General features: G+C 42.7%; 1 protein-coding gene across 4 annotated transcripts in view; it reads left to right on the top strand.

Annotated features, from left to right (window-relative positions):
• Positions 1–26,655, top strand: part of LOC115172602 (echinoderm microtubule-associated protein-like 5) — a 66,974-nt gene that overhangs the window by 20,805 nt on the left and 19,514 nt on the right. For 2 of the 4 annotated variants that reach the window (XM_029730206.1, XM_029730204.1), the window contains exons 3-17: positions 1,663–1,761; positions 2,182–2,250; positions 19,376–19,561; positions 20,446–20,581; positions 20,823–20,846; positions 21,218–21,419; positions 21,942–22,079; positions 22,292–22,548; positions 22,815–23,027; positions 23,142–23,309; positions 23,988–24,094; positions 24,237–24,355; positions 24,579–24,765; positions 25,971–26,076; positions 26,504–26,597. In XM_029730206.1, coding sequence (XP_029586066.1) covers positions 1,663–1,761; positions 2,182–2,250; positions 19,376–19,561; positions 20,446–20,581; positions 20,823–20,846; positions 21,218–21,419; positions 21,942–22,079; positions 22,292–22,548; positions 22,815–23,027; positions 23,142–23,309; positions 23,988–24,094; positions 24,237–24,355; positions 24,579–24,765; positions 25,971–26,076; positions 26,504–26,597 — 2,105 coding nt within the window. The remainder of the gene's footprint in view (positions 1–1,662; positions 1,762–2,181; positions 2,251–19,375; positions 19,562–20,445; positions 20,582–20,822; positions 20,847–21,217; positions 21,420–21,941; positions 22,080–22,291; positions 22,549–22,814; positions 23,028–23,141; positions 23,310–23,987; positions 24,095–24,236; positions 24,356–24,578; positions 24,766–25,970; positions 26,077–26,503; positions 26,598–26,655) is intronic. The other 2 variants (XM_029730205.1, XM_029730207.1) reach the window with 2 other exon arrangements.

Raw genomic sequence — 26,655 nt, 5'->3', positions numbered from 1 at the left:
CAGGTGACTTCAGATTCTCTCAGGAATGCAGGAGTCAAGGACTTCCAGGGTTGTTCGGAGGCAAGGGAGAAACCATGGACAAGCGAGTGTGACCGAGAACAGACCTCTTCTCCCTCCTGTGTTCCCGTAGGCGCCCATCGATCCTCATGGTCAAGGCTATGAGGGAGTCGAGGTCCATGCATAACTCCAGAACTGCGTGCTCGTCTTTAATTTCCTCCGATAATACATGAAGGAAGGTGTCGACCAGGGACTCTGGGTTCCAGGCACTCTTGGCTGCCAACGTGCAAAAGTCTACTGCGTAGTCGGCCACACTACGGAAGTCTTGACGTAGTTGAAGTAGCTTCCGAGCCGCCTCTATCCCAGACACCGGAGAATCGAACACCTTTCTCACCTCCGCTATGAAATCCTCCAGATGAATACAAATGGCGGATTGTTGCTCCCACACAACCATAGCCCAGGTGAGCGCCCTTCCAGACATCAGCATTATGAGATACTCTATCTTTGAATGGTCTGAAGGAAATTAAGAGGGCTGCAGCTCAAAGATGAGGGAGCGCTGGGCAGGTCCCAGGATCCCCAACATAGCGCTTCGGAGGTGGTATGCGGGTTTCTTCAGGAAGCTGGGGTAGGCTGGGGAAAAGCACCGCTGGTAGGCAGGGTCACTGAGCATCCAGGAGGTTTCCGTTGTGGCTTGCTGCCCGATAGATAGTCCGCGGAATTGCTCCAGTAATGAGTTGAAACCCTGGTTATGGCGTTCCGCCAAGGCATGGAGTCCTTCCATAAGGTTCTGAAGTAGCTCCTCGTGTCTTCCAATGGTGGCTCCTTGCAGGCAGACAGTGTTGCGGAGCTAGTCGGAGTCTGCTGGGTTAGTCATGGCCAGTTCATACCATCACGACTCAGGTTATGACCCAGATGCAGTAGTCTGAAGGTAGAGTCAAAAAAAGGACAGAACGTCAGGCAGGCTCAGGGTCAAGGCAGGCAGAAAGGTCATAACCGGGAAGACTAGAAAACAAGACCTAGAGAAATGAAGAAACATGCTGGTAAGACCTGACAAAACAAGACAAACTGGCGACAGACAGACACAAAATGCAGGTATAAATACACGGGATAATGGGGAAAATAGGAGACACTTGGTGGGGGGTGGAGACAAACACAAGACAGGTAAAACAGATTAGGGTTTGACACATGCAAACTTTTTGATCCAGATAATCTCACCCTTCTTTGCTGAATGAATACCCACAGTTTCACAATGTTTCATCATGGGGTGAAGCTTTACCCTTCATTAAAATACAGTATTCTCAAACACTTCTCATCCCCTCACGTGGATTTGCCCAAACGTTGATTCAATGGCAGATCAAAGTTTCCTCCCACCACCAAACAGAGCAAGGTGCAGCAGAGTAGAGATGGATTGGATTTCCATAAGCATCCCCTCTCCTGCTGCTGCTGCCTACTCACTGGGCTATAGGAGCCTCTTCCAGCAGAATCATACAGATGGGCTCCCATCCAGAGCCAGAGGCATGGAAACTTTTACTGTATACAGCCAATGTTATATTTTCTTTTATTGTAGTCATGAGTCATATGAGTGTCAAGTAAAATAGTGTTGTTTAGAGTAGGCTGTGGTCTGTACCATACATTCTGTTTCATAAAATGCTTTTTCCTTTGCAGTGTTTGGTCTCAGTGGGTCTGGACTCCAAAAACACAATCTGTGTGTGGGACTGGAGGAGGGGCAAGGTGCTGGCAGCAGCTCCTGGCCACACTGACAGGGTAACTATACGACACCATCTTCCTCTCTCTGTCTCAGGCACCAAGCCCAGATCGATCTCCTCAATTACTGTAGTTAGAAATGCCGCAAGGATGGAGCAGGAAGGAGCATGGGCCCAAAGGAGACGCACATAAACAAGTTAAGCCTGATTGATCATTAGCATTCCCAACAATGGCTGAGGAGACACTAAGCTAATGAAATGAAATGTTCAAAAGATTAAATGTATGCAGCTGTCTTTTTATTCAACCAAAATACGCACAGACACACACATACACACACTAACACACCTGAAGTGTTTGTGTTAGATCTTGTACAATGATGCTAATTGAAGATGACATTCAAATATTGTAAAGTATTTGTTGCACAGTATGTTATGCATTTAATTGTACAAAGTTAAACTTACTATGTGATCTTTTCCACAGATATTTGACATATCGTGGGACTTGTACCAGCCAAGCAAGCTTGTTAGCTGTGGTGTCAAACATATCAAGGTACTGTTTAAATCAAGTTCATACCTTACAAAACTAGCTTACTGAAGGCCCTCAAGCTATCAAAGTGTGTTAGAATGTAGAATAGGTTGGATGTTTAGCACGCACAGATATGGTGTCCATCGTAGACTATTCTTTGAAAAGGTATGATGTCTTGTGTCTGATTACCATAATGTTTCAGAAAGTTCTGTAGAGAACTTAACGGTAATGCGCTCCTTTCCTTTCCTCTTGGCCTTTTTTGCTTTATCGCAGTGATCATATCAAAGCCTTACAAGAGATATACAGTACCAGTCAAAAGTTTGGACACAGCTACTCATTAAGGGGGTTTTCTTTATTTTTACTATTTTCTACATTGTAAAATAATGGTGAAGACAACAAAACTATGAAATAACACATATGGAATCATGTAGTTAACAAAAAAGTTTTATTTTATATTTAAGACTCTTCAAAGTAGCTACCCTTTGCCTTGATGACAGCTTTGGACACTCTTGGCATTCTCTCAACTAGCTTCATGAGGTAGTTGCCTGGAATGCATTTTAATTAACAGGTGCGCCTTCTGAAATGTTAATTTGTGGAATTTCTTTCATTCTTAATGTGTTAGAGCCAATCAGTTGTGTTGTGACAAAGTAGGGGTGGTATACAGAAGATAGCCCTATTTGGTTAAAGACCATGTCCATATTATGGCAAAAACAGCTCAAATAAGCAAAGAGAAATGACAGTCCATCAATACTTTAAGACATGAAGGTCAGTCAATGCGGAAAATTTCAATAACTTTTAAAGTTTCTTCAAATGCAGTTGCAAAAACCAACAAGCGCTATGATGAAACTGGCTCTCATGAGGACCGCCACAGGAAAGGAAGACCCAGAGTTACCTCTGCTGCAGAGGGTTACTTCATTAGAGTTACCAGCCTCAGCAATTGCAGCCCAAATAAATGCCTCACAGAGTTCAAAGAACAGACACATCTCAGCATCAACTGTTCAGAGGAGACCGTGTGAATCATGCCTTCATGGTGGAATTGCTGCAAAGAAACCATTACTAAAGGACACCAATAACAAGAAGAGACTTGCTTGGGCCAAGAAACACGAGCAATGGACATTAGATCGGTGGAAATCTGTGCTTTGGTCTGATGAGCCAAATTTGAGATTTTTGGTTCCAAACGCTGTGTCTTTGTGAGACGCAGAGTACATGAACGGATGATCTCTGCATGTGTGGTTCCCACGTGAAGCATGGAGGAGGAGGTGTGATGTTGTGGGGGTGCTTTGCTGGTGACACTGTCAGTGATTTATTTAGAATTCAAGGCACACTTAACCAGCATGGCTACCACTGCATTCTGCAGCAATACGCCATCCCATCTGGTTTGCGCTTAGTGGGACTATCATTTGTTTTTCAACAGGACAATGACCTAACACACCTTCAGGCTGTGTAAGGGATATTTGACCAAGAAAGAGAGTGATGGAGTGCTGCATCAGATGACCTGGCCTCCACAATCACCCAACCTCAACCCAATTGAAATTGTTTGGGAGGAGTTGAACCGCAGAGTGAAGGAAAAGCAACCAATAAGTGCTCAGCATATCTGGGAACTCTTTCAACACTGTTGGAAAATAGTTCCTCATGAAGCTGATTGAGAGAATGCCAAGAGTGTGCAAACGTGCCATCGAGGCAAAGGGTGACTACTTTGCAGTATCTAAAATAGAAAATATTTTTTTATTTGTTTAACACTTTTCTGGTTACTACATGATTCCATGTGTGTTATTTCATAGTTTTGATGTCTTCACTATTATTCTACAATGTAGAAAATAGTAAAAATAAAGAAAAAATCTTAAATGAGTACAGTTGAAGTCAGAAGTTTACATACACTTAGGTTGGAGACGTTAAAACTTTTTTTTCAACCACTCCACAAATTTCTTGTTAACAAACTATAGTTTTGGCAAGTTGGTTAGGACATCTACTTTGTGCATGACACAAGTAATTTTTCCAACAATTGTTTACAGAGAGATTATTTCACTTATAATTCACTGTATCACAATTCCAGTGGGTCAGAAGTTTACATACATTAAGTTGACTGTGCCTTTAAACAGCTTGTAAAATTCCAGAAAATGATGTCATGGCTTTAGAAGTTTAGGATAGGCTAATTGACATCATTTGAGTCAATTGGAGGTGTACCTGTGGAGGTATTTCAAGGCCTACCTTCAAACTCAGTCCCTCTTTGCTTGACATCATGGGAAAATCAAAAGAAATCAGCCAAGACCTCAGAAACAAAATTGTAGACCTCCACAAGTCTGGTTCATCCTTGGGAGAAATTTCCAAACGCCTGAAGGTACCACGTTCATCTGTACAAACAATAGTACGCAAGTATAAACACCATGGGACCACGCAGCCATCATACCGCTCAGGAAGGAGACACATTCTGTCTCCTAGAGATGAACGTACTTTGGTGTGAAAAGTGCACATCAATCCCAGAACAACAGCAAAGGACATTGTGAAGATGCTGGAGGAAAGAGGTACAAAAGTATCTATATCCACAGTAAAACGAGTCCTATATCGACATAACCTGAAAGGCCGCTCAGCAAGGAAGAAGCCACTGCTCCAAAACCGCCATAAAAAAGCCAGATTACGGTTTGCAACTGCACATGGGGCCAAAGATCGTGCTTTTTGGAGAAATGTCCTCTGGTCTGATGAAACAAAATAGACCTGTTTGGCCATAAGGACCATCGTTATGTTTGGAGGAAAAAGGGGGAGCCTTGCAAGCCGAAGAACACCATCCCAACCGTGAAGCACGGGGGTGGCAGCATCATGTTGTGGGGGTGCTTTGCTGCAGGAGGGACTGGTGCACTTCATAAAATAGATTTCATCATGAGGATGGAAAATGTTGTGGATATATTGAAGCACCATCTCAAGATATCAGTCAGAAAGTTAAAGCTTGGTCGCAAATGGGTCTTCCAAATGGACAATGACCCCAAGCATACTTCTAAAGTTGTGTCAAAATGGCATAAGGACAACAAAGTCAAGGTATTGGAGTGGCCATCACAAAGCCCTGACCTCAATCCTATAGAAAATTTGTGGGCAGAACTGAAAAAGCATGTACGTGCAAGGAGGCCTACAAACCTGACTCAGTTACACCAGCTCTATCAGGAGGAATGGGCCAAAATTCACCCAACTTATTGTGGGAAGGTTGTGGAAGGCTACCCGAAACGTTTGACCCAAGTTAAACAATTTAAAGGCAATGCTAACAAATACTAATTGAGTGTATGTAAACTTCTGACCCACTGGGAATGTGATGAAAGAAATAGAAGCTGAAATACATCAATCTCTCTCTACTATTATTCTGACATTTTGTCACATCCTGACCATAGTAAGTTGTTATTTTCTATGGTAGAGTAGGTCAGGGCGTGACAGGGGGTGTTTGTCTATGTTTTGTATTTCTATGTTCAGTTTCTAGTTTTGCATATCTCTGTTGGTTTTGTTTGGTATGATCTCCAATTAGAGGCAGCTGTTTGTCGTTGTCTCTAATTGGAGGTCATATTTAAGCTGATGTTTGTCCCACCTGTTTTTGGTGGGTGATTATCTTTTGAGTAGTGTTTATTTCTCTCTGCGTCACGGTTTGTTGTTTTTGTTATTCAAGTTATTTGTGTACTGCAACGTTTCACGGAATAAATAATATGTGTAACTACAACCATGCTGCACTTTGGTCCGATCCTTTAGACAGCCGTGACACATTTCACATTCTTAAAATAAAGTGGTGATCCTAACTGACCTAAACCAGGGATTTTTTTACTAGGATTACATGTCAGGAATTGTGAAAAACGAAATGTATTTGGCTAAGTTGTATGTAAACTTCTGACTTCAACTGTAGGTGTGTCCAAACGTTTGACTGGTACTGTATGTAAATTCTTCTTTTTACTGGAGTGATGGAGGTAGATATATATAGGGGTAAGGTGACTAGACATCAGGATTTAAGATAAACAGAGTAAGCTTGTAAGTGAGTGGGTGTGTAGAGTCAGTATAAATGTATGTGCATGTTATGTGTGAGTGAGAAGATTATGGATGAAGTGAGTGAGTGAGTGTGTGTGTGTGGGGCCTACTAGGGCCATGTGAGTGTGCATAGAGACAAAAAAGGTCAATGAGGATACAAGGTTAACTCAGTCCGTGTAGCTATGTCGTTAGCTATTTATGAGTCTTATTGCTTGGGAATAGAATCTGTTCAAGAGACTGTTGGTGCCAGACATGATGCACCGGTACCGCTTGCCGTGCGGAAACAGAAAGAATAGTCTGTGGCTTGGGTGGTTGGAGTCTTCAACGATTTTCCGGGCCTTCCTACCACACCTCCAGATATTGATGTCCTGGATGTTGTTTGCAGAGGAGGAAAATGTTTGTATTTTTAAAGGAGAATTCAGCAGTGTCTCTTATACTCCGCTGTATGGACATACCCTTTCAGTAACTAGGTTTCCATCCAACTGGCGAGATTTTCATGTGAATATAAAAAAATCTGCATAAAGATAATATGTGCATTTTCCCACTAGTGGTGTGTTTCCACCAAACAGACTTGTTGTGGATAAAAATCAGTGCGTGATGATGTAGTGAACACAAAATGTAGCTTTTCGCTTAAGTTTTCATGTTCCGAATAAAAATGTAATGTTCAAAGTTTTTCCTTCTCATTTTCAACTCTACCGATAGTTTTGTCACAAAGGTTGTTGCGTTAAATAGCAAATGTGCATACTCTAGACTTGGCACGTGCGTTCTAGCCAACAGCTGGTAGATACAGTGTGGGTATAGTCTGTGCGGGTAGGCTAGTGTCGTGTCTTTGGGGTACCATTAAACTGAAGACATGTTTATCAATTAACTCCCTGTAATTATTATCACGCGATTAAACTGATTAATCGTTTAATTGTAATTAACTAGGAGATCGGGGCACCAAGGAAAATATTCAGATTACAAAGTTATAATTTTCCTACTATAACTTTCCTATATTATAATATTATAGTATAGGCTGATTATCTTCTGGTTTAAATGGTGTATTTTACCTCGCGTCCAGTCTCATTCCAAACGTCGTAAATTGTTGTATCTGCACGAACCCAGTCTTTACTAAAATCATCCATACATCAATTGTCTTAAAATCATTTATTTACTACACTAAGTAATTAACAGAAAACATACAAACAGTAATTATCGTCACAAAGAATTGGTAGAGGAATGTGCCCTTGTGGGCTAAACAGGCAGGTCGGCCTGTTGAACAATGGAACATAAAAGGTCAGCTGTGGCACACAGAGTTCATTAATATTAACAATTGATATGCTAATCCTTTGCACATGAACGCTCACTCATTCGGGAACAATTGCAATCAATATATATTTACGCTCAGTGTGTCGTCGGGATCCTTGTTGAAGAGTCGTTCTGTTGGAGAGTTCTCTCTCTCTCTCTCTCTCTCTCTCTCTCTCGGTTAGAATGGATCTTTCCAAGCGACATTCATTAATGTCGTTATAGAATGGGTGTTTCGTTGGTCTTCGCGTTTGATGATATAATTTACTTAGCTGCAGACTAATAATTAATATCAAAGACTTGTTCTTATTCTGTCGGTCTCGATAGTCTAAAAGTTAACCACGTGGTGTAGTTCACTTTCAGTAGAGGAATTGGATGGTAAAACCTATTGGCCAACTCACTAATGGAGTGGAGGCCTGGTCTGAAGAAAGTAAATCAGGGTATAGTTTTATAGTGAACATGTCACATGACGCCTGGTCCTGTCTGTGTCCCTGGGGGGCGTGCCGATGACTGAGTTAAGCTTGGTACAGAAATACAATTCTATCACATTAACATCAGTACATAGCATCTCAATGTATTACAAATAGCTTTATCCTTATTAATACATTTTATACAACCATGTGGATGCAAGTCTCATCGCTGAGGCTATTATATAAACAGTTTTATGGTTATATGGCTATATTGTCTCTTCTGAGTATCACAAAATTGTACCAAGCGGACCAGTTCGTAGCTGGATTCTTCACCAATCTTCCATACCTTCTCCAGAACACAAATGTCGCTCGGTTCTCTAATTCTATGAGTTGGAAGAATTTCCTTTGTCTCTCTATGAAACATGTGGCAGGAGATTCTCCTCTTAGAGTTTTTACAACCCTTTCACACAGGGCCTGGGTGGTTGGGGAAGGTAGGTTGGGGGATGGTACAAAGGGGAGGGGGTCAACTGTCCTCCCTGTACCCAAAGAGGCCAACGTCATGACACTAGTTTACATGATAAGGTCAAATGGTAGTCAAACATCGGTCACCAGAATAAGACCCTCGATATTTATTGGAATGGAGCATCAAGCTTATCACCGTGGACTTTCAGCACCCTGTGAAGTTCATCATAACTTATTTCATATAGCCTAATAAACTGCATGGTTTTCTGAGTAGTAGTGGGTGGACCACACACCATATCATCGTGTGACTCCAATTTTACTTTGATATGATGTTTATTATATTGACATTTGCGCATAAAGGCGTTGTCATGACTGTCCTGTGAGGATCCGAATGGGTCAGATCAGCTTGACAATGGATGACAGTAACCAGACCATCTCTCACCCATAGAGGGGAGGGGAGGACAGAGCTGGTGGGGGTTGACAGCTCACACCCTGTCATAAATTAAAGGAGAGGAGATTCAGAGAACAACCCTCTCCAAATTAACACAGCAATGTTGCTTTATCTCCAGAGACCTTTTCCGCCGAAACTCTTAACACGTTCTAAAGCGAATACTGGAAAAATATTCCTAACAGAGAATGTGGGGAAGGGTCAGAGGTGAGCTAAAGAATAATGCTTTCATATGGGTTGTTATTTTGTGATGGCATTAAAAGTGTTATAAGGGAAATACTGTAACTTGAAAAGTATATACACTACATGTACGAAGTGTTGTATATGAATATAAAAATTATGAAAGTAATTCTGTTAAGATTGGAATGGGATTTTAGGAGCCATGAGATAATTTATCTCCTATAAATTGTGCATAGTAAGTAGCCGCGCTCTGAGTGAGGTCAGAGAGCGTGTCAGCCTGACGGAACCATCCCTTTCGACCAGAGTGCATAAAAGGATTGGCAAATAAATACATTCACATTTAAACCAGGGAGGGTGGGGGGGACCCCTTTTGGGACAATCAGAGCCTCACAAGCGTCCCGCGAAAAGGCCCAACACCCTTCCTAAGATGGCCTGGTTCCGACAGAGAAAAAACGGCGAACGAAGGCATTCATGCGTAAATACATTCATGATTTCTTACTCCAAACGGGCGAAGTTCGTGTGCAAAGTATATAATTACTGTGAGAGTAGTTCCTAAAATGTATCAACGATAAGTGTCTCTTTCTCTCTCTCCTTCCCTCTTCGTCTTCTTTGTAACAAGCCGCCATATGTTGTGTCAGTCCGCTAGGGACCTTTTCCTAATGTATTAAGTGTGTATGTTTATCCTGTGTTATCATTTAGTTAGCTAATAAATCAATAATTAAACCAATTTCTGTAGTACTGAATCATGAGTAAGGCTGTTTTTTTTTGCAGATATAGGAGGTTAAGACTGTTCAGAATGATGATATGATAAGAGGCAATGATTAATACGTTGACTGTTTTATGGATGTGATAGGTAAAGACCTTTTAGTGTTTAATTCGTGAGATGGTAACTCTTTAAACAACCGCTCTCGTGGTGCCCCAAATTCCTAATGAGTTAATTGTTACATTATTCATTTAATCGGGTAACAATTAAACATAGTTAGTTGATTCGATAAATAACAGTCATCAGATTAATGAAAGTAAAGTCACGACAATGTTTCCACCGCCATTTCTTGCATTATTAATTTTACCAGCGCTAATAGATCCCACCATGTTGAACGAACAAATGATTGGTCGAGATTTATAAAATTGTACTGAAACTTCCTGTTTCCATTACACCTGTCATGATAAAAACAAATTGACGATATATCTTTACTCTCATAAAAACTGTCAATGAAAACGTGGTTAGTGTTCCTGCTGCACTCAATCCTGTTTAAAGAATACTTATTTTTCTACTTTTGTCATCAAGGAGATCTTATATAAAAAAAGCACCCATATCTCTGCAAAGCCTTGGTGCTCTGTATTAGATTCATGGTGTTCCACTTAAATGGTCATTAAACACTATACCACAGAGGATGTTTATTCCCCCAAATGGAATTTAGACCAAATTGTTGTCTTTAGATAAGTATCATATTACAGGGAACTTCTGCTTTCATGATATCTTTTCAATTTAATTGAGTGTGCTTCTGTGTGTGATTGTGTGTTTATCATTGGAATATGCATTTGTCTACCTTATCTGTATTGTGAAGGTGCTCCCACCCCCATCCCTCATGATAATATACCCCTCTCCCACAACCCTGCGCACAGAACCCCTATGCAGCAAAGCAATCCTCTCTCTCTAAGTCTCTCTCTTTGTCTGTCTCCCGCTCTATCTCCTGATGCCAAGGCAATCCAGCAATCATCCCACATAATTCCCAAGCCTTTACCCTGCGGACCGTGTGACATCTGCTCTGCAGCCCTGTGCTCACTCAGCGATTATAGCACTCAATGCATCCAGGAGATTTAGCCCCAATAATCCCCTCACTACAGTCCTAGGAAAACATAGTTTCTGGGACTACGTCTGCCGCTCCCACCTCAACACAAAAAAACAAGAGGGAAGCAAGAGGATCCACCATTAGCTAAAATCATTTTGCGATCAGTAGGTCATTTGATTTGGCTTTGACTGTGATCTTGCTTGGCAGCCCTGTGCCTGGGACTTGCAGACACGCACACGTCTGGTTGATAGATGATTAGTTTGCCTCTATAGCTGATTAAGCAGCTCCTTCACGTATGTCTATCACCATTAGGTGATACCCAGCTCACACTTAACATTCTGAAAACCATATGTTTCTTAGAGCTTGGTGAGGTCGTGGTTGTCCTATGGTTATTTTACATACAACCTTCCCACAACTTTCTGGGAATGGTGCAGGATAGTTGCTTGGCTTTGGAAAATTCTCAGCACATTTAAGGAATTTGAGAAAAGAACGTAGTTTTTGTTGGGTATTTCATTACATTAACAGAACGTTTCCTAAAAGTTCAAACATGGTTACATTTAATTGTGTTTTTGTTAATGTTCTAGGAATGTTCTCCAACAGGCTTGGCATTGTGAATGTTCTCAAATAGCTCAGAGAACGTTTAACATCCTCCTGTGGGAATTTCAATACTTCAGCATAATATTTCCACCAGGTTTCCTTGTAGTTCTATTTAAAGTCATGTTTTCAGAACATTAAGAAAACTTTCCATAAAAAAGACAAAACATTACTAACGTTCAAAGAACGTTCTAAGAATGTTATTGAAAACATATACATTCCGTTCTCAGAATCAACAAAACTCTCTTATCGTCTATCTTGTTAAGTGTGATCAGGTGTGTTTGCCACGTCCACTAATTGGCCACACCTGATCTTAATGAGTGCTTGTTTCCTTTGAAATAGGGTCTGTTTGAATAGACTAATATAAACAGCTTTGTATGAGTTTTTTTTAAACAGGGCAAGCTAGCTCCATCCTGGTGGTGCAGTAGACTAATTCCATGAACAAAGAACAGAAGATCATAGGTTCAAATCTCATTGACATCGTGCCACATTGTTTGTATGATTAATGCCTTAGCAAATGAATTTCCATGTGTCCTATCGGTGGTTATAATTCAAAACAGTTAACCCAAACTAAGCTGGCAGTGTTAATAAAAGTCTTATTGAAACATTCAGTGTAAGTTTTTAATTTTATTTTTTTCTCCCCAATTTCATGGTATCTAATTGGTAGTTACAGTCTTGTCTCATAGCTGCAACTCCCGTATGGACTTGGGAGAGGCGAAGGTCGAGAGCCATGCGTCCTCCGAAACACAACACAACCCAACCAAACCACACTGCTTCTTGACACAATGCCCACTTAACCCGGAAGCCAGCTGCACCAATGTGTTGGAGGAAACACCATACACCTGGCGACCGTGTCAGCGTACACTGCGCCAGGCCCGCCACAGGAGTCGCTAGTGCGCGATGGGACAAGGACATCCCTGCCGACCAAAACCTCCTCTAACCCGGACGATGCTGGGCCAATTGCGTGCCGCCCCATGGGTTTCCCGGTCATGGACGGCTGCGACAGAGCCTGGACTCGAACTCAGAATCTCTAGTGGCACAGCTAGCACTGCGATGCAGTGCCTTAGACCGCTGCGCCACTTTCAGTGAAAGTTTTAAGGAAGTTATTAAAAAAACTCAAAATAACCTAGAATTTCCTTTCTCAGAACGTTAATTAAACCTCCCAGGAAAAATTTCAGGGAACCATAGTAAAACGTTCTCAGAACCTCCCTGCAACTAAAAATGAACGTTCCCAAAACAGACTAAATGTTCAATTCCATTCACAGAATGTTTAAAAAACTTTCTGTTTTACATGTCAGAAATGTATGGATTTGTTCCCAGAACCAATGGGAAACCAAACACGTATGTTTCCACAACTTCCAAGGAACCAAATGTGTTAGCTGGATAGACACATCAGGTCATATAGGTGGCACACATACACACATTCTTATAGACTCAAGCACATTCATGCACACATTCTGTGCTGAGCTTTTACGGAGAACTTTATATTTGGAGGATTTAGACTGGCAGACGAGAGGCATGCAAACAGGGATGCTTTCAAAGCCTCCTCCGATAGTACCCTGGCACCAGTCCGTCAGCAAGTATCTTTACACTGAGATTCAGTCATTGCTGTAAAATTGAGAATAAGTAATTCATTTCCATAATGCTCAGTGAAGCCGTCAGTGCCATGACATTGAGAGTCACTGTGGTGGTTATGAGTGGCAGGCAGAGAGGGGGAATGGTGCGGTGAGGAGGGGGAGTTGGTGCCTGCCTGCCTGGATGATGAATTACACCCTTTCCACGTTGTTCACATTACAAGGTTTTCCCTTGAGTAGTGGTGCAGGGAAGTGCTGTGGTACATGTTACTGATTGACTGACATTCTGCAGATCCATGGCTAGGCACATAGTGTGGTAGAGCTTCCGCTTCCACTCTTTCCTCTGGACACACTTTGGCCCTCTGTTCTATTCAATCAGACAGCTCTGCCATGGTCTTTAGTGGCATTAGCAGCCTTACTTTAATAATTCCCACCTGTTTAGCATTGCTTCAAATCACATTCACCAAGGAACAGAGGAAATAAACATTTCCCCTGCCAGAGGCGTTTTTCTTTTAAGACCAAATGTTTCTAATTTTTCAAATAACAAACAAGACATGATGCCCTAAGCAATTTCTGACCATGACTAATAAAAAACGCAGGAAATGAATTGCATTTTTTTAGCTGAATAAGTTGAATGAGTGGAACAGATTACAAACTGAAGGGACAGCTTGGTGAGTCTTTATTTTACCTTCGTCTTGTATGTGACTCAACTCAAGTCTTGGCTGGGGAGCATCGGCTGGTCTTGCTGCTCCCTCTACTTTAAGACAGTGGTTTTACTTATTATTCTAAAGCAGAATTTAAGTGTTCCACTGAACTGTCACTACAGCTCTCTCTCACTCTCTCTCACACACACACACACACACACACACACACACACACACACACACACACACACACACACACACACACACACACACACACACACACACACACACACACACTCCCTCTCTTTCTCTCTCACTTCCTCTCTCTCCCTCTGGCCTCATCATAAACCCTCCAGCCTCTCGTCTCCTCTCAGTAGTAATTCAGAGCATTTCGGGGATTAGCTGGATACCGCGTCTCCCTGTCTTATCAGACCCAGCACCGAAGGCACCCAGTCATGCCGCATCCATCCCCACTGCCTGGCTCCAACACAGGCTGAGATGATGCTGGCTTTGATAATCGATCCCTCCTGTTAACACACTGGCCCTTGTAGCACCAAAGCACTATGCTGACTGGTTTGATATTGGAGCCCATCCTTGGCTCCTATCTTACCTCTGCAGACGTACAGCTGTCTGATACGACGGACACACTATGCTATACTCAGTGCCCTCACTGCTGAGATATTTCTACTATCTACAGACTCAAAAGTTGTTTGGATTTTGGATAACACTTTACTTAAAACCTGCATGTACAGTTGAAGTCAGATGTTTCCATATGTGTTATTTCATAGTTTTGATGTCTTCACTATTATTCAACAATGTAGAAAATAGTACAAATCAAGAAAAAATCTTAAATGAGGTCAGTTGAAGTCAGACGTTTACATACACTTAGGTTGGAGACATTAAAACTTGTTTTTCAACCACTCCACAAAGTTCTTGTTAACAAACTATAGTTTTGGCAAGTCGGTAAGGACATCTACTTTGTGCATGACACAAGTAATTTTTCCAACAATTGTTTACAGACAGATTATTTCACTTATAATTCACTGTATCACGATTCCAGTGGGTCAGAAGTTTACATACACTAAGTTGACTGTGCCTTTTAACAGCTTGGAAAATTACAGAAAATTATGTCATGGATTTAGAAGTTTCTGATAGGCTAATTGACATAATTTGAGTCAATTGAAGGTGTACCTGTGGATGTATTTCAAGGCCTACCTTCAAACTCAGTGCCTCTTTGCTTGACATCATGGGAAAATCAAAAGAAATCAGCCAAGACCTCCGAAAAAAAATTGTAGACCTAGTTCATCCTTGGGAGCAATTTCCAAACGCCTGAAGGTACCACGTTCATCTGTACAAACAATAGTACACAAGTATAAACACCATGGGACCACACAGCCGTCATACCGCTCAGGAAGGAGACACGTTCTGTCTCCTAGAGATGAACGTACTTTGATGCGAAAAGTGCACATCAATCCCAGAACAACAGCAAAGGACATTGTGAAGATGCTGGAGGAAAGAGGTACTAAAGTATATATATCCATAGTAAAACGAGTCCTATATCGACATAACCTGAAAGGCCGCTCAGCAAGGAAGAAGCCACTGCTCCAAAACCGCCATAAAAAATTCCAGACAACGGTTTGCAACTGCACATGGGGACAAAGATCATACTTTTTGGAGAAATGTCCTCTGGTCTGATGAAACAAAAATAGAACTGTTTGGCCATAATGACCATCGTTATGTTTGGAGGAAAAAGGGGGATGCCGTGAAGCTCGGGGGTGGCAGCATCATGTTGTGGGGGTCCTTTTCTGCAGGAGGGACTGGTGCACTTCCCAAAATAGCTGGCATCATAAGGATGGAAAATTATGTGGATATATTGAAGCAACATCTCAAGACATCAGTCAGGACGTTAAAGCTTGGTCTCAAATGGGTCTTCCAAATGAACAATGACCCCAAGCATACTTCCAAAGTTGTGTCAAAATGGCAAGGACAAAAAAGTCAAGGAGTGGCCATCACAAAGCCCTGACCTCAATCCTATAGAAAATGTGTGGGCAAAACTGAAAAAACATGTGCGAGCAAAGAGGCCTACAAACCTGACTCAGTTCACCAGCCCTGTCAGGAAGAATGGGCCAAAATTCACCCAACTTATTGTGGGAAGGTTGTGGAAGGCTACCCGAAAAGTTTGATCCAAGTTAAACAGTTTAAAGGCAATGCTACCAAATACTAATTGAGTGTATGTAAACTTCTGACCCACTGGGAATGTGATGAAAAAAATAAAATCTGAAATAAATCATTCTCTCTACTATTATTCTGACATTTCACATTCTTAAAATAAAGTGGTGATCCTAACTGACATAAAACAGGGATTTTTTTTACTAGGATTAAATGTCAGGAATGGTGAAAAACTGAGTTTAAATTTATTTGGCTATGGTGTATGTAAACTTCCGACTTCAACTGTATAGTGCAGTATGATTACACCTGTAGGCGTTTTCCAATTTAACAGAGATCCAGGCTCTAGCTAAAGCTAGAGGAATAAATATTGCCAAGGGAGACATCCTCCATAGGCAAGAAATGAAAACATTAATCTCTCGGTGTGCTCTGTTACGTGCCACCGGTGCCAGTGGTGCCAGTGGTGCCAGTGTCTTGACATGGGAAACATGGCACACACTCATCTCTTCTGTGATCTTATCGTCATGCAGACAGAACGGCTCTCTGGTTTATGGACTTTGTCCACAGTCTGGAATGTGCCCATGCATCCCAATGACCTTGTTCATAAACCATTGTGGGGCTTGATAGTGACCGGCGGTGGTGGAGACTTTGTGATGATGGTGATATCTGTCCTGAGGCAGGATGTGTGTCTGCATGCTGATCAGCTGACTACAGCTCTGACCTCCAGCATGGGTTCACGACTGTGGAAATGGTGAAGGATTTAGACTTTAGCTTGTGTACGGAGATGTATCTGTGTGTGTGTGGTGGGGGGGGTTGTTACAATTGAGATGTTATATGCAGGAACTCTACGTAATTTCAACGTGGATAATTTACTATTTGATCAATGAGTTTACAACCTATATTCACCCACTTAAAAAGACAGCCAAAAGTTAGTTGAATTTCCAGTGGGTTATCAGTATGCTTTGAACCATCTAAAAGCACAACCAAATTCCAATGGAAAAACAATGTTTGGTTTTTGGTTTAGTTGTCACCCAAATGTCTGTCACTTTGCTTTCAAACATTTAAAAGCACAGCAACATTCAAATGGGAATACAATATCAGATATTATGTTTATTTATACAACAGAAAGTGTTAGCACTTTTCTTCATCTATTAGCAGAACCAAATTACCTGGATTGCAGTTGAGATTACATTAACAGTATATGGTGCAAGAGACCAATGCCGTTCGAGATTCTGCACAGATTATTACAGCAATTGTGAAGATCTCCACAGACCTGTGACAAACTATGCATGCTACAAAGCATGTGGACACTCCTTCAAATTAGTGGATTTGGCTATTTCATCTACACCCGTTGCTAACAGGGGTATAAAATCGAGCACACAGCTATGCAATCTCCATAGACAAACATTGGCAGTAGAATGGCCTGTACTGAAAAGCTCAGTGACTTTTAACGTGGCACCGTCATAGGATGCCACCTTTCCAACAAGTCAGTTCGTCAAATTTCTGCCCTGCCAGAACTGCCTCGGTCAACTGTAAGTGCTGTTATTGTGAAGTTGATAACGCTACCTGCCTGAATGCATAGTGCCAACTGTAAAGTTTGATGGAGGACAAATAATGTTCTGGGGCTGTTTTTCATGGTTTGGGCTAGGCACCTTAGTGAACGGAAATCTTAAGGCTACAGCATATAATGACATTCTAGGCGATTCTGTGCTTCCAACTTTGTGGGAACAGTTTGGGGAAGGCCCTTTCCTGCTTCAGCATGGCAATGCCACTGTGCACTGTCCCATGTTTCATAAGCTGAAATAAAAGATCCCTGCAATTTTTTTCTTACAAGAATCTTATTTCTCTAAAATATTGTGCACAAATGTGTTTACATCCCTGTTAGTGAGCATTTCTCCTTAGCCAAGATAATCCGTCCACCTGACAGGTATGTCATATCAAGAAGCCGATTAAACAGCATGATCATTACAAAGATCCACCTTGAGCAGCTTGTGCTGGGGACAATAAAATACCACTCTAAAATGTGCAATTTTGGCACACAACACAATGTCATAGATGTCTCAAGTTTTGAGGGAGCGTGCAATTGGCTTGCAGACTGCAAGAATGTCCACCAAATCTGTTGCCAGAGAATTTAATGTAAATTTCTCTACCATAAGCCATCGCCAACGTCGTTTTAGAGAATTTGTCAGTACGTCCAACTGGCCTCACAACCACAGACCACGTGCGGTTCATCCTGTTTCTCGTAGCGATGTCATGCGCTGAGTCTCAGTTCTAGGTGTATTAGCCACTTGTAGGACATTACCTGTGGTGTGCAGTTATTTGGACTGCACACCACTCTGTGGACGAACGATTTGCTGATGTGTACAGAGTGCCCCATGGTGGTGGTGGGGTTATGGTATGGGCAGGCATAAGCTACGGACAACAAACACAACTGCACTTTATCGATGGCAATTTGAATGCACAGAGATGCAGTGATGAGAACTGAGGCCCATTGTCATGCCATTCATCCGCCATTATCATGTTTCAGCATGATAATGTACAGCCCCATGTCGCAAGGATCTGTACACAATTCCTGGAAGCTGAAAATGTCCCAGTTCTTCCATGGCCTGCATGCTCACTAGACATGTCACCCATTGAGCTTGTTTGGGATGCTCTGGATCGATGTGTACGTAGCGTGTTCCAGTTCCCAATAGACAGCAAATTTGTACAGCTTTTAAAGACGAGTGGGACAACATTCCTCAGGCCACAATCAACAGCCTGATCAACTCTATGTGAAGGAGATGAGACGCACTGCATTAGGCAAATGTTGGTCACACCAGATACTGACTGGTTTTCTGATCCGTGCCTCTACCTTTCTTTAAAAGGTACTGTATCTGTGACCAACAGATGCATATCTGTGTTCCCAGTCATGTGAAATCCATAGATTAGGGTCTAATTTATTTATTTCAAATGACTGATTTCCTTTTATGAACTGTAACTCAGTAAAAATATTTGAAATTGTTGCTTATTGCGTTTATAGTTTTGTTCAGTATAGATCATTTGCTGTATTACTTGTGAGGCACAGCTGAGTAATAATCTGCCTATTTTTTTTACTGGCCTGCATCTGATGGTCAGCCTGAGGGGAGGGAGAGAGCAATGATGAGGCTGCTCTCACCCAACTCACTGTCCCTCCTCCCTCCCTCCCTCCCTCCGCTGAGAAAAGGGGACACAGTCTTCCAGTTGATGGCAAAACTTAAGTCGCACTGCATTATTTCTGCCTCATGCACCAATTCATGTTGTTACTCCTGGGACCAGAGAAAGTGAAATATTCCCTGATATTAAAAAATACACAAGCCGCTAATAATAACAACACAAGCTTATGGAAACACTTTGCTGTACTCATTCATTACAGCTGCAGTGCTGGTTGTAGCTTGAGTGGAAGTGACCACTGCTTTAACTTGTATTTTTTGTTGAGATGGAGATGTGAATCCAACATATCAAGTATTGAATGATATTATTAATGTAAGACTCTCAGTGACTGATGAGTTGGTTGATTTATTTATTAACCACCACATTAAACTCATTCTTCTCTCCTGTTTCCCATGTATGTTTCTGGGTTCAGTTTTGGAGCTTATGCGGCAACGCCCTGACCCCTAAGCGAGGAGTTTTTGGCAAAACGGGAGATCTCCAAACCATCCTCTGTCTGGCCTGTGCCAGAGACGAGGTCACATATTCAGGTGCCTTGAACGGGGACATCTACGTCTGGAAGGGCATCAACCTGATCCGGACAGTTCAAGGAGCCCACGGGGTAAGTGTGTGTGGTAGCTGGTTCCAACCAGCCTTAGTTCTGCCACACTTCCTGGTGGCGTCTCTTGTTTATGCGTCAGTAGTGGGCTGTAGCTTAGGGAATGCTAAGCAGCAGGCTCTCTCAGATCAAGAGATGTCATGCTCTGCGGCTCATGCTCAGGCTGGTTTTCATTCCCCTACAGCCAGCCCCCACGCATCTGCCACAGACCTGCTTTCACATTCAGACACAAAACTCACTCAGTCACACTGCCTGCCTGCCTACACCCACCTTAGTGCTATCGTTAGATCCATCCAGTGGATGATTTAACAGGTCATCATCCATGTTCAACTCACAGACCTGCGACTGAACAACTCCTCCATCCATAGAGCTTTGTTTATTTCGACTGATGAAAGCATACAAGAGGACATGTTTAGCAAGGTGACGGTGTGCCATGTAGCCCCTGTGGCTCTCTTTTATTTTGCTCAGTGGAAAGGATCAGCAGTTTACTACTGGGGATTAAATTATATCTGTGAGCTCAACAGCTGAATGCAGGGTTGGACGGGTGGGGGAGGGGACTCTACTGTGGTCCATGTCTGTGCTTTGAACTCCAAAGAGACTTCTGGCTGGCTCAACCACAGGAATCCTTCCCACCAATCACTGTGTTCCACAGCAGGCGGCTCCCGGAGCCTGCCAATAAAAAGATATGAGAAAAAAAAAACAATGGTTCAAACGCTTTATGTAATGCACCGTTGTGTTATCTCTTCACGCAGCAGCAACGGTATAATTGTGAAAGCCTTGTTAGACATGTGTCTGCTGCAGCAGAGCTGTTGCTAGTTGCTGTACCACAAGTCTGTCTTGCTCATTTATGGTGCACATCCCCACTGACAGACTGTCATTTCCTCCAGTCAGGGATTTTCAGCATGAATGCCTGTGAGGAGGGCTTTGCCACCGGGGGCCGGGACGGCTGCGTCCGGCTATGGGATCTCAACTTCAAACCAATTACTGTCATCGATCTCAGGGAAACAGACCAGGGATATAAAGGTGACATACAACCCCCCCCCTCTTCTCATCTTCTTTTCCCACACAGAGCCAGTCCACAGGATGTCAATGTGCACTGAATGGATAAATTAACCAGGGTGTTCTTCTCATGTTGTTCTTTAGTACAGGCCTTTTGTATACCACTAGACTCTTTTCTATTACATCTAGAGGATGTATTCTAGGTCACTAATAGTTGTTTCCTTTCTTCTTTCTTTTGTTTGATTTGTGGTCTTGGGCCTAACAGTAGCTAGAGGTGAGAATAGCAGAGGTGGGTAACAGTGTGCAGGACACTGGACAATCAGAGTACTACCCCTGTCCTTATGTGCATAGAAGTCCCTGTATTATATTGTTCCATTCCCCTTGTTGGTTTTTCAGCCCAAAGTGTTGCCTACATATTTACTGTATGTACGTATATTAATATGTATACATGTATGAATATATGTATACCTTCATTCCTTCTTACATTTACTTACCAAAGAGACAGCAAACTATACTGTCTCCATAACAACCACCATATTGTGTAATCCTCTTGTATTCCTTTATGTCTTGTTCTGTTTGTTACAGCTATTCTGTGTGTGGGTGTCTGTCTACATGTTGTTATCCATTTAACTGTTTGTGCATGCATGTGTGTGTTGACAGGGTTGTCAGTGCGCAGCGTGTGTTGGCGGGGGGATCATATCTTGGTGGGCACCCAGGACAGTGAGATATTTGAGGTGGTGGTCCACGATCGCACCAAGCCCTTCCTCATCATGCAGGGTCACTGTGAGGGGGAGCTGTGGGCGCTGGCTGTGCACCCCACCAAGCCCCTGGCCATGACCGGCAGTGATGACCGCTCTGTCAGGTGGGTGACCAAGCACAACCACTGTCATACCCCAGGACTAGTCTATGCTTATTATATCCACAGTGTCCCTTACACAAATGCAGTCACTGAAATGATCTGGTATATCCAAAGCAATGTTTACATATAGGTACACGCATTCACTTCAGGTACTTATGTGGTTCATGAGGGAATTGGACCCACGTGACTGCTAACAAAGTTGTCCATCCCTCTGTCTCTCCCTCTGTCTCTATCTCACCCTCTGTCTCTCCCTCTGTCTCTGTCTCTCCCTCTGTCTCTATCTCACCCTCTGTCTCTCCCTCTGTCTCTGTCTCTCCCTCTGTCTCTATCTCACCCTCTGTCTCTCCCTCTGTCTCTGTCTCTCCCTCTGTCTTTGTCTCTCCCTTTGTTTCTCCCTCTGTCTCTGTCTCTCCCTCTGTCTCTCCCTCTGTGTCTCTGTCTCTCCCTCTGTCTCTCCCTCTCTCTCCCTCTCTCCCTCTGTCTCTCCCTCTGTGTCTCCCTCTGTCTCTGTCTCCCCCTCTGTAGAATATGGAGCCTTATAGATCATGCGCTGATAGCTCGCTGTAATATGGAGGAGCCTATTCGCTGTGCAGCTGTGAGCACAGACGGCATTCACCTGGCGCTGGGCATGAAGGACGGCTCCTTTACTGTCCTACGGGTCAGGTGAGTACAGGGCAGAGGTCAAAGGGCACTTCTAGTTCTTTCTGATTAGCTTGGTATATGAACTTCATGTTAACTTCCTTTTTTGTTTGCAATTTCATTACTCATTAACAATATGCCAGTTAGTGAATGCATGGATATTCAATTTAATTCAAGGAGGGTTATTTAAAGAATGTATTGAATGACCTTTCTAATAACGCTCTCCCGCTCCACAGAGACATGACAGAGGTGGTCCACATCAAGGACAGGAAGGAGGCCATCCATGAGCTGAAGTACTCTCCTGACGGTGCTCACCTGGCTGTGGGCTCCAATGATAACTCTGTGGACATCTACAGCGTGGTGCAGAGGTACAAGAAGGTGGGAGAGTGCATTGGCTCCACTAGCTTCATCACACACATGGACTGGTCCACAGACAGCAAGTATCTGCAGACCAATGACGGCAACGGAAAGAGGCTCTTCTACAGGATGCCAAGTAAGTCTGTCAATGAGACGTCTCGGCATGTAGATAAATGACACTGTGAAGAGTCTTGCTGTCTATGGGAAGGAAGTCAGGATTTCTCTTGTATCATTACCTCACTTATATTAATTATATTTTGCTGCTATGTGTGTCATGTACTTTATGCTTTGTTGTGACAACAGTGACGTATGGCCATGAGACAAGATGTCATGATGACTAATGTGCTGCTCATTTGATGTGTTAGTTGCACATGATGGAGTTATTATTGTCTTTCTACTCAGGCGGTAAAGAGGTCACCAACAGGGAAGAGTTGAAGCTGGTGCAGTGGTCCTCGTGGACATGTGTGTTGGGCCCCGAGGTCAACGGAATATGGCCCAAATACTCAGAGATCAATGACATCAACTCTGTTGACGCCAACTTTAATAATCAAGTTTTAGTAACAGCAGATGATTATGGATTAGTGAAGCTTTTACGGTACCCGTGTGTAAGAAAAGGTAAAGATTTCCATTGGTTCCTTTGTTCGTTGATGTGATGTTGTCAATTTATTCGTTGATGTGATGTTTATGCATTTACAAATTAACCAAAAACTACTCTTCTCTCTATCCCAGGGGCAAAGTTTAAAAAGTATTTAGGTCACTCTGCCCATATAACCAATGCCAGGTGGTCACATGACTACCAGTGGGTGATAACTATTGGTGGAGCTGACCACTCAGTGTTCCAGTGGAAGTTTGTTTCAGACAGAAAGTCGAAAGAAGCTCTTCACATAGCAACTCAAGGTACATGACTGTCCCATTTTGATGACTGCCTCATTCTATTCTACCCCAATGTGAATATGACTCTGATGTGCAGACAAGTCTGGTAGACTCTGTGACCCTTCCCCTTGAATGATGATCCTTATCCCAGCTAAAAGCTTTCTACACAAGGTCATAGATCCACAAATATACATTTGAAGTGATACTAGCTGGAAGAGCACTTTTGTGTTTGTATTCAGCTCCTACAACCTTGTCCTCATTTGTAAGTCATGTTTCTCAACTAAATGGTCAGACAGGGCTGTGCTGCGCTTTGTGAAATTAAACCACATACTAACTGCCATTCCATTTCATTTTCCTAATGGACCCAGCAAGTCAAAGCCTAGCGGTGCCAGGGATACTCACTGCCTGGTCTTGGCACGGCCAACCGAGTTTCACTGCATCAGTATTTTTATGTCTCAGTCTGAGTAATAGGGCTGTGGAACGGGGCAAGCAGTCCACCGCTTAAGACTTTTCAAAGGCTTGCTTGATGAATATGAGCTGTCATCTTCACCCATTTGTGATCTTAGTCTTGGCTGAAATGGGACTCAATACTGGTTGTCTACTAGTTCTGGATTAGTGTGTTTAACCTTATTAAACAGACTGTTGTGTGAGCATCTGGATGGTAGAATAGATCTGATGAAGTCGTCTTCTTCTCTCCTGCAGAGACGTTGGGCGACTCCAACAGTGAGGAGTCGGACTCGGACCAGTCAGACGTGCCTGAGATGGACTCAGAGATCGAGCAGGAGACACAGCTCACATATCGGCGGCAGGTTAGCGACACAACACCTGCTCTCCTCTTTGAAAATGACACATTATGAACGTTACATATGAAAAACAACCGATATTAGATTGAGTAAAAACCTTAACAGATGTCAGAGAGTTAAATGCTTTATATTGTATTTCCATGTCCAGGTTTACAAAGAAGATCTACCTCAGCTCAAAGAGCAGTCCAAGGAGAAGCACCGTGCGATGGCCATGAAGAAAAGAGAGAGAACACCAGGGAGCGGGCTGAAGCTACACTTCATCCACGGGTTAGGAGACCTCAGGCAGCACCACATACCACCACCAAACATAACACAAACAAATCATAACCTGTGTAAAACATTAAGCAAACCGGAAAAGCACACACAATATTTCAAAATCTGTATAGTCTTTATCTAAGCATCTTTTCTACCATTAAAACCCCACAGCCAAAAGGTCCAAAATGTGAACACTGTGTTCTTCCTCATTGTTTCCTGTGTTGTTGTGCTCCAGCTACAGAGGCTTCGACTGCAGGAGCAACCTGTTCTACACCCAGACAGGGGAGATAGTGTACCACGTGGCGGCCGTGGGGGTGGTGTACAACCGACAGCAGAACACCCAGCGCTTCTACATGGGCCATGACGATGACATCCTGTGCCTGGCCATACACCCCCTCAAGGACTATGTAGCAACAGGCCAGGTAGGTAGCACTGCTAACAATGAAATATATACACTACCGTTAAAAAGCTTGGGGTCACTTAGAAATGTCCTTGTTTTTGAAAGAAAAGCAAATTTTTTGTCAATTAAAATAACATGAAATTGATCAGAAATACAGTGTAGACATTGTTAATGTTGAAAAATACTATTGTAGCTGCCTAGAAGGCCAGCATCCCGGATTCGCCTCTTCACTGTTGACGTTGAGACTGGGGTTTTGCGGGTACAATTTAATGAAGCTGCCAGTTGAGGACTTGTGAGGCGTCTGTTTTTCAAACTAGACACTCTAATGTACTTGTTTTCTTGCTCAGTTGTGCACCGGGGCCTCCCACTCCTTTTTCTATTCTGGTTAGAGACAGTTTGCGCTGTTCTGTGAGGGGAGTAGTACACAGCGTTGTACGAGATCTTCAGTTTCTTGGCAATTTCTTGCATGGAATAGCCTTCATTTCTCAGAACAAGAATAGACTGACGAGTTTCAGAAAAAAGTTATTTGTTTCTGGTCATTTTGAGCCTGTAATTGAACCCACAAATGCTGATGCTCCAGTTTCTCAACTAGTCTAAAGAAGGCCAGTTTTATTGCTTCTTTAATCAGAACAACAGTTTCCAGCTGTGCTAACATAATTGCAAAAGGGTTTTCTAATGATCAATTATCCTTTTAAAATGATAAACTTGGATTAGCTAAAACAACGTGCCATTGGAACACAAGAGTCATGGTTGCTGATAATGGGCCTCTGTACGTCTATGTAGATATTCCATTAAAAATCTGCCGTTTTCAGCTACAATAGTCATTTACAACATTAACAATGTCTAAACTGTATTTCTGATCAATTTGACCCCAAACTTTTTAAAGGTAGTGTGTGTGTGTGTGTATGTATGTATATATATATATATATATATATATATAGTGTGTATATATATACATACATACATTTTTCCTCTTTTAGGGGGTAGATTACATTTTGTTATATATATTCAGAGACTGGGATAGAGTAGCTAGGCCCTAAGGGTATAGAGGCTGACCTCTAAGGATGCCTTTGGAAGCTGGAGCGTCTTTTGTATATGCTTTTGGTGCAAAGGAACTCAAGATAATGTCCTACTGCTAACACTGTGCTGGAACTGTTGCATTGCCCTGTGTGGGTGTGGACGTTGCTGTGGATGAGTGGAAGCTAATTGTTTCTTCTGTCTGTCCAGGTGGGGCGAGACTCTTCCATCCATATATGGGACACAGAGATGCTGAAACCCATGTCTGTGTTGAAAGGATTCCACCAGCTGGGAGTGTGTGCCCTAGACTTCTCAGGTAGTACCCCAGGGTTGTTTACAGATGCTTTCCATACACTCTCCAGATAATGTAACACATTGAACACAACAACAACTCATTATTGCTTTAACCTAGCCTGACATTCTCGGTCAGCCATGGAGAAAAATAACTCTTCCTTCACACAGGAAATGGGCGAGTTGAAATGTGTTCCAATTTAGAAGCATCGTGCTGAACAACCCATTTATGGAGATAGTCTGTGTACTGTGGCAGGCTGGCAGCATCAAGGCAAAGGCTCTCATCTCTCTCCTGATAATTGGCCACAGACAGAGGCGTAGCTGCCATTACCTGCCATGGATCAAACCTATACCAGGCTAGTTTACTGTTCCTCACAAAACAAGAGTAAATAGAGAGGCTCTCTGTGTGAATTTTGAATTGAATGAGGTTGCGTTTTGTTGTTCTTCCTCAGCGGATGGCAAGAGACTGGCCTCGGTCGGGTTGGATGACAACCACACCATTGTCCTTTGGGACTGGAGGAAGGGGGAGAAGCTCTCAGCCATCAGGTTAGTACAGTACAGTAGCTGTTATGGCATCTCAGATGATCCATTCAGATCTCAGCAG

This window comes from Salmo trutta, chromosome 33 (genome assembly GCF_901001165.1).
Source record: "Salmo trutta chromosome 33, fSalTru1.1, whole genome shotgun sequence".
Lineage (NCBI taxonomy): Eukaryota > Metazoa > Chordata > Actinopteri > Salmoniformes > Salmonidae > Salmo > Salmo trutta.
The sequence above is the reverse complement of the archived record's forward strand: the minus strand, read 5'-3'. Positions and strand labels throughout refer to the sequence as shown.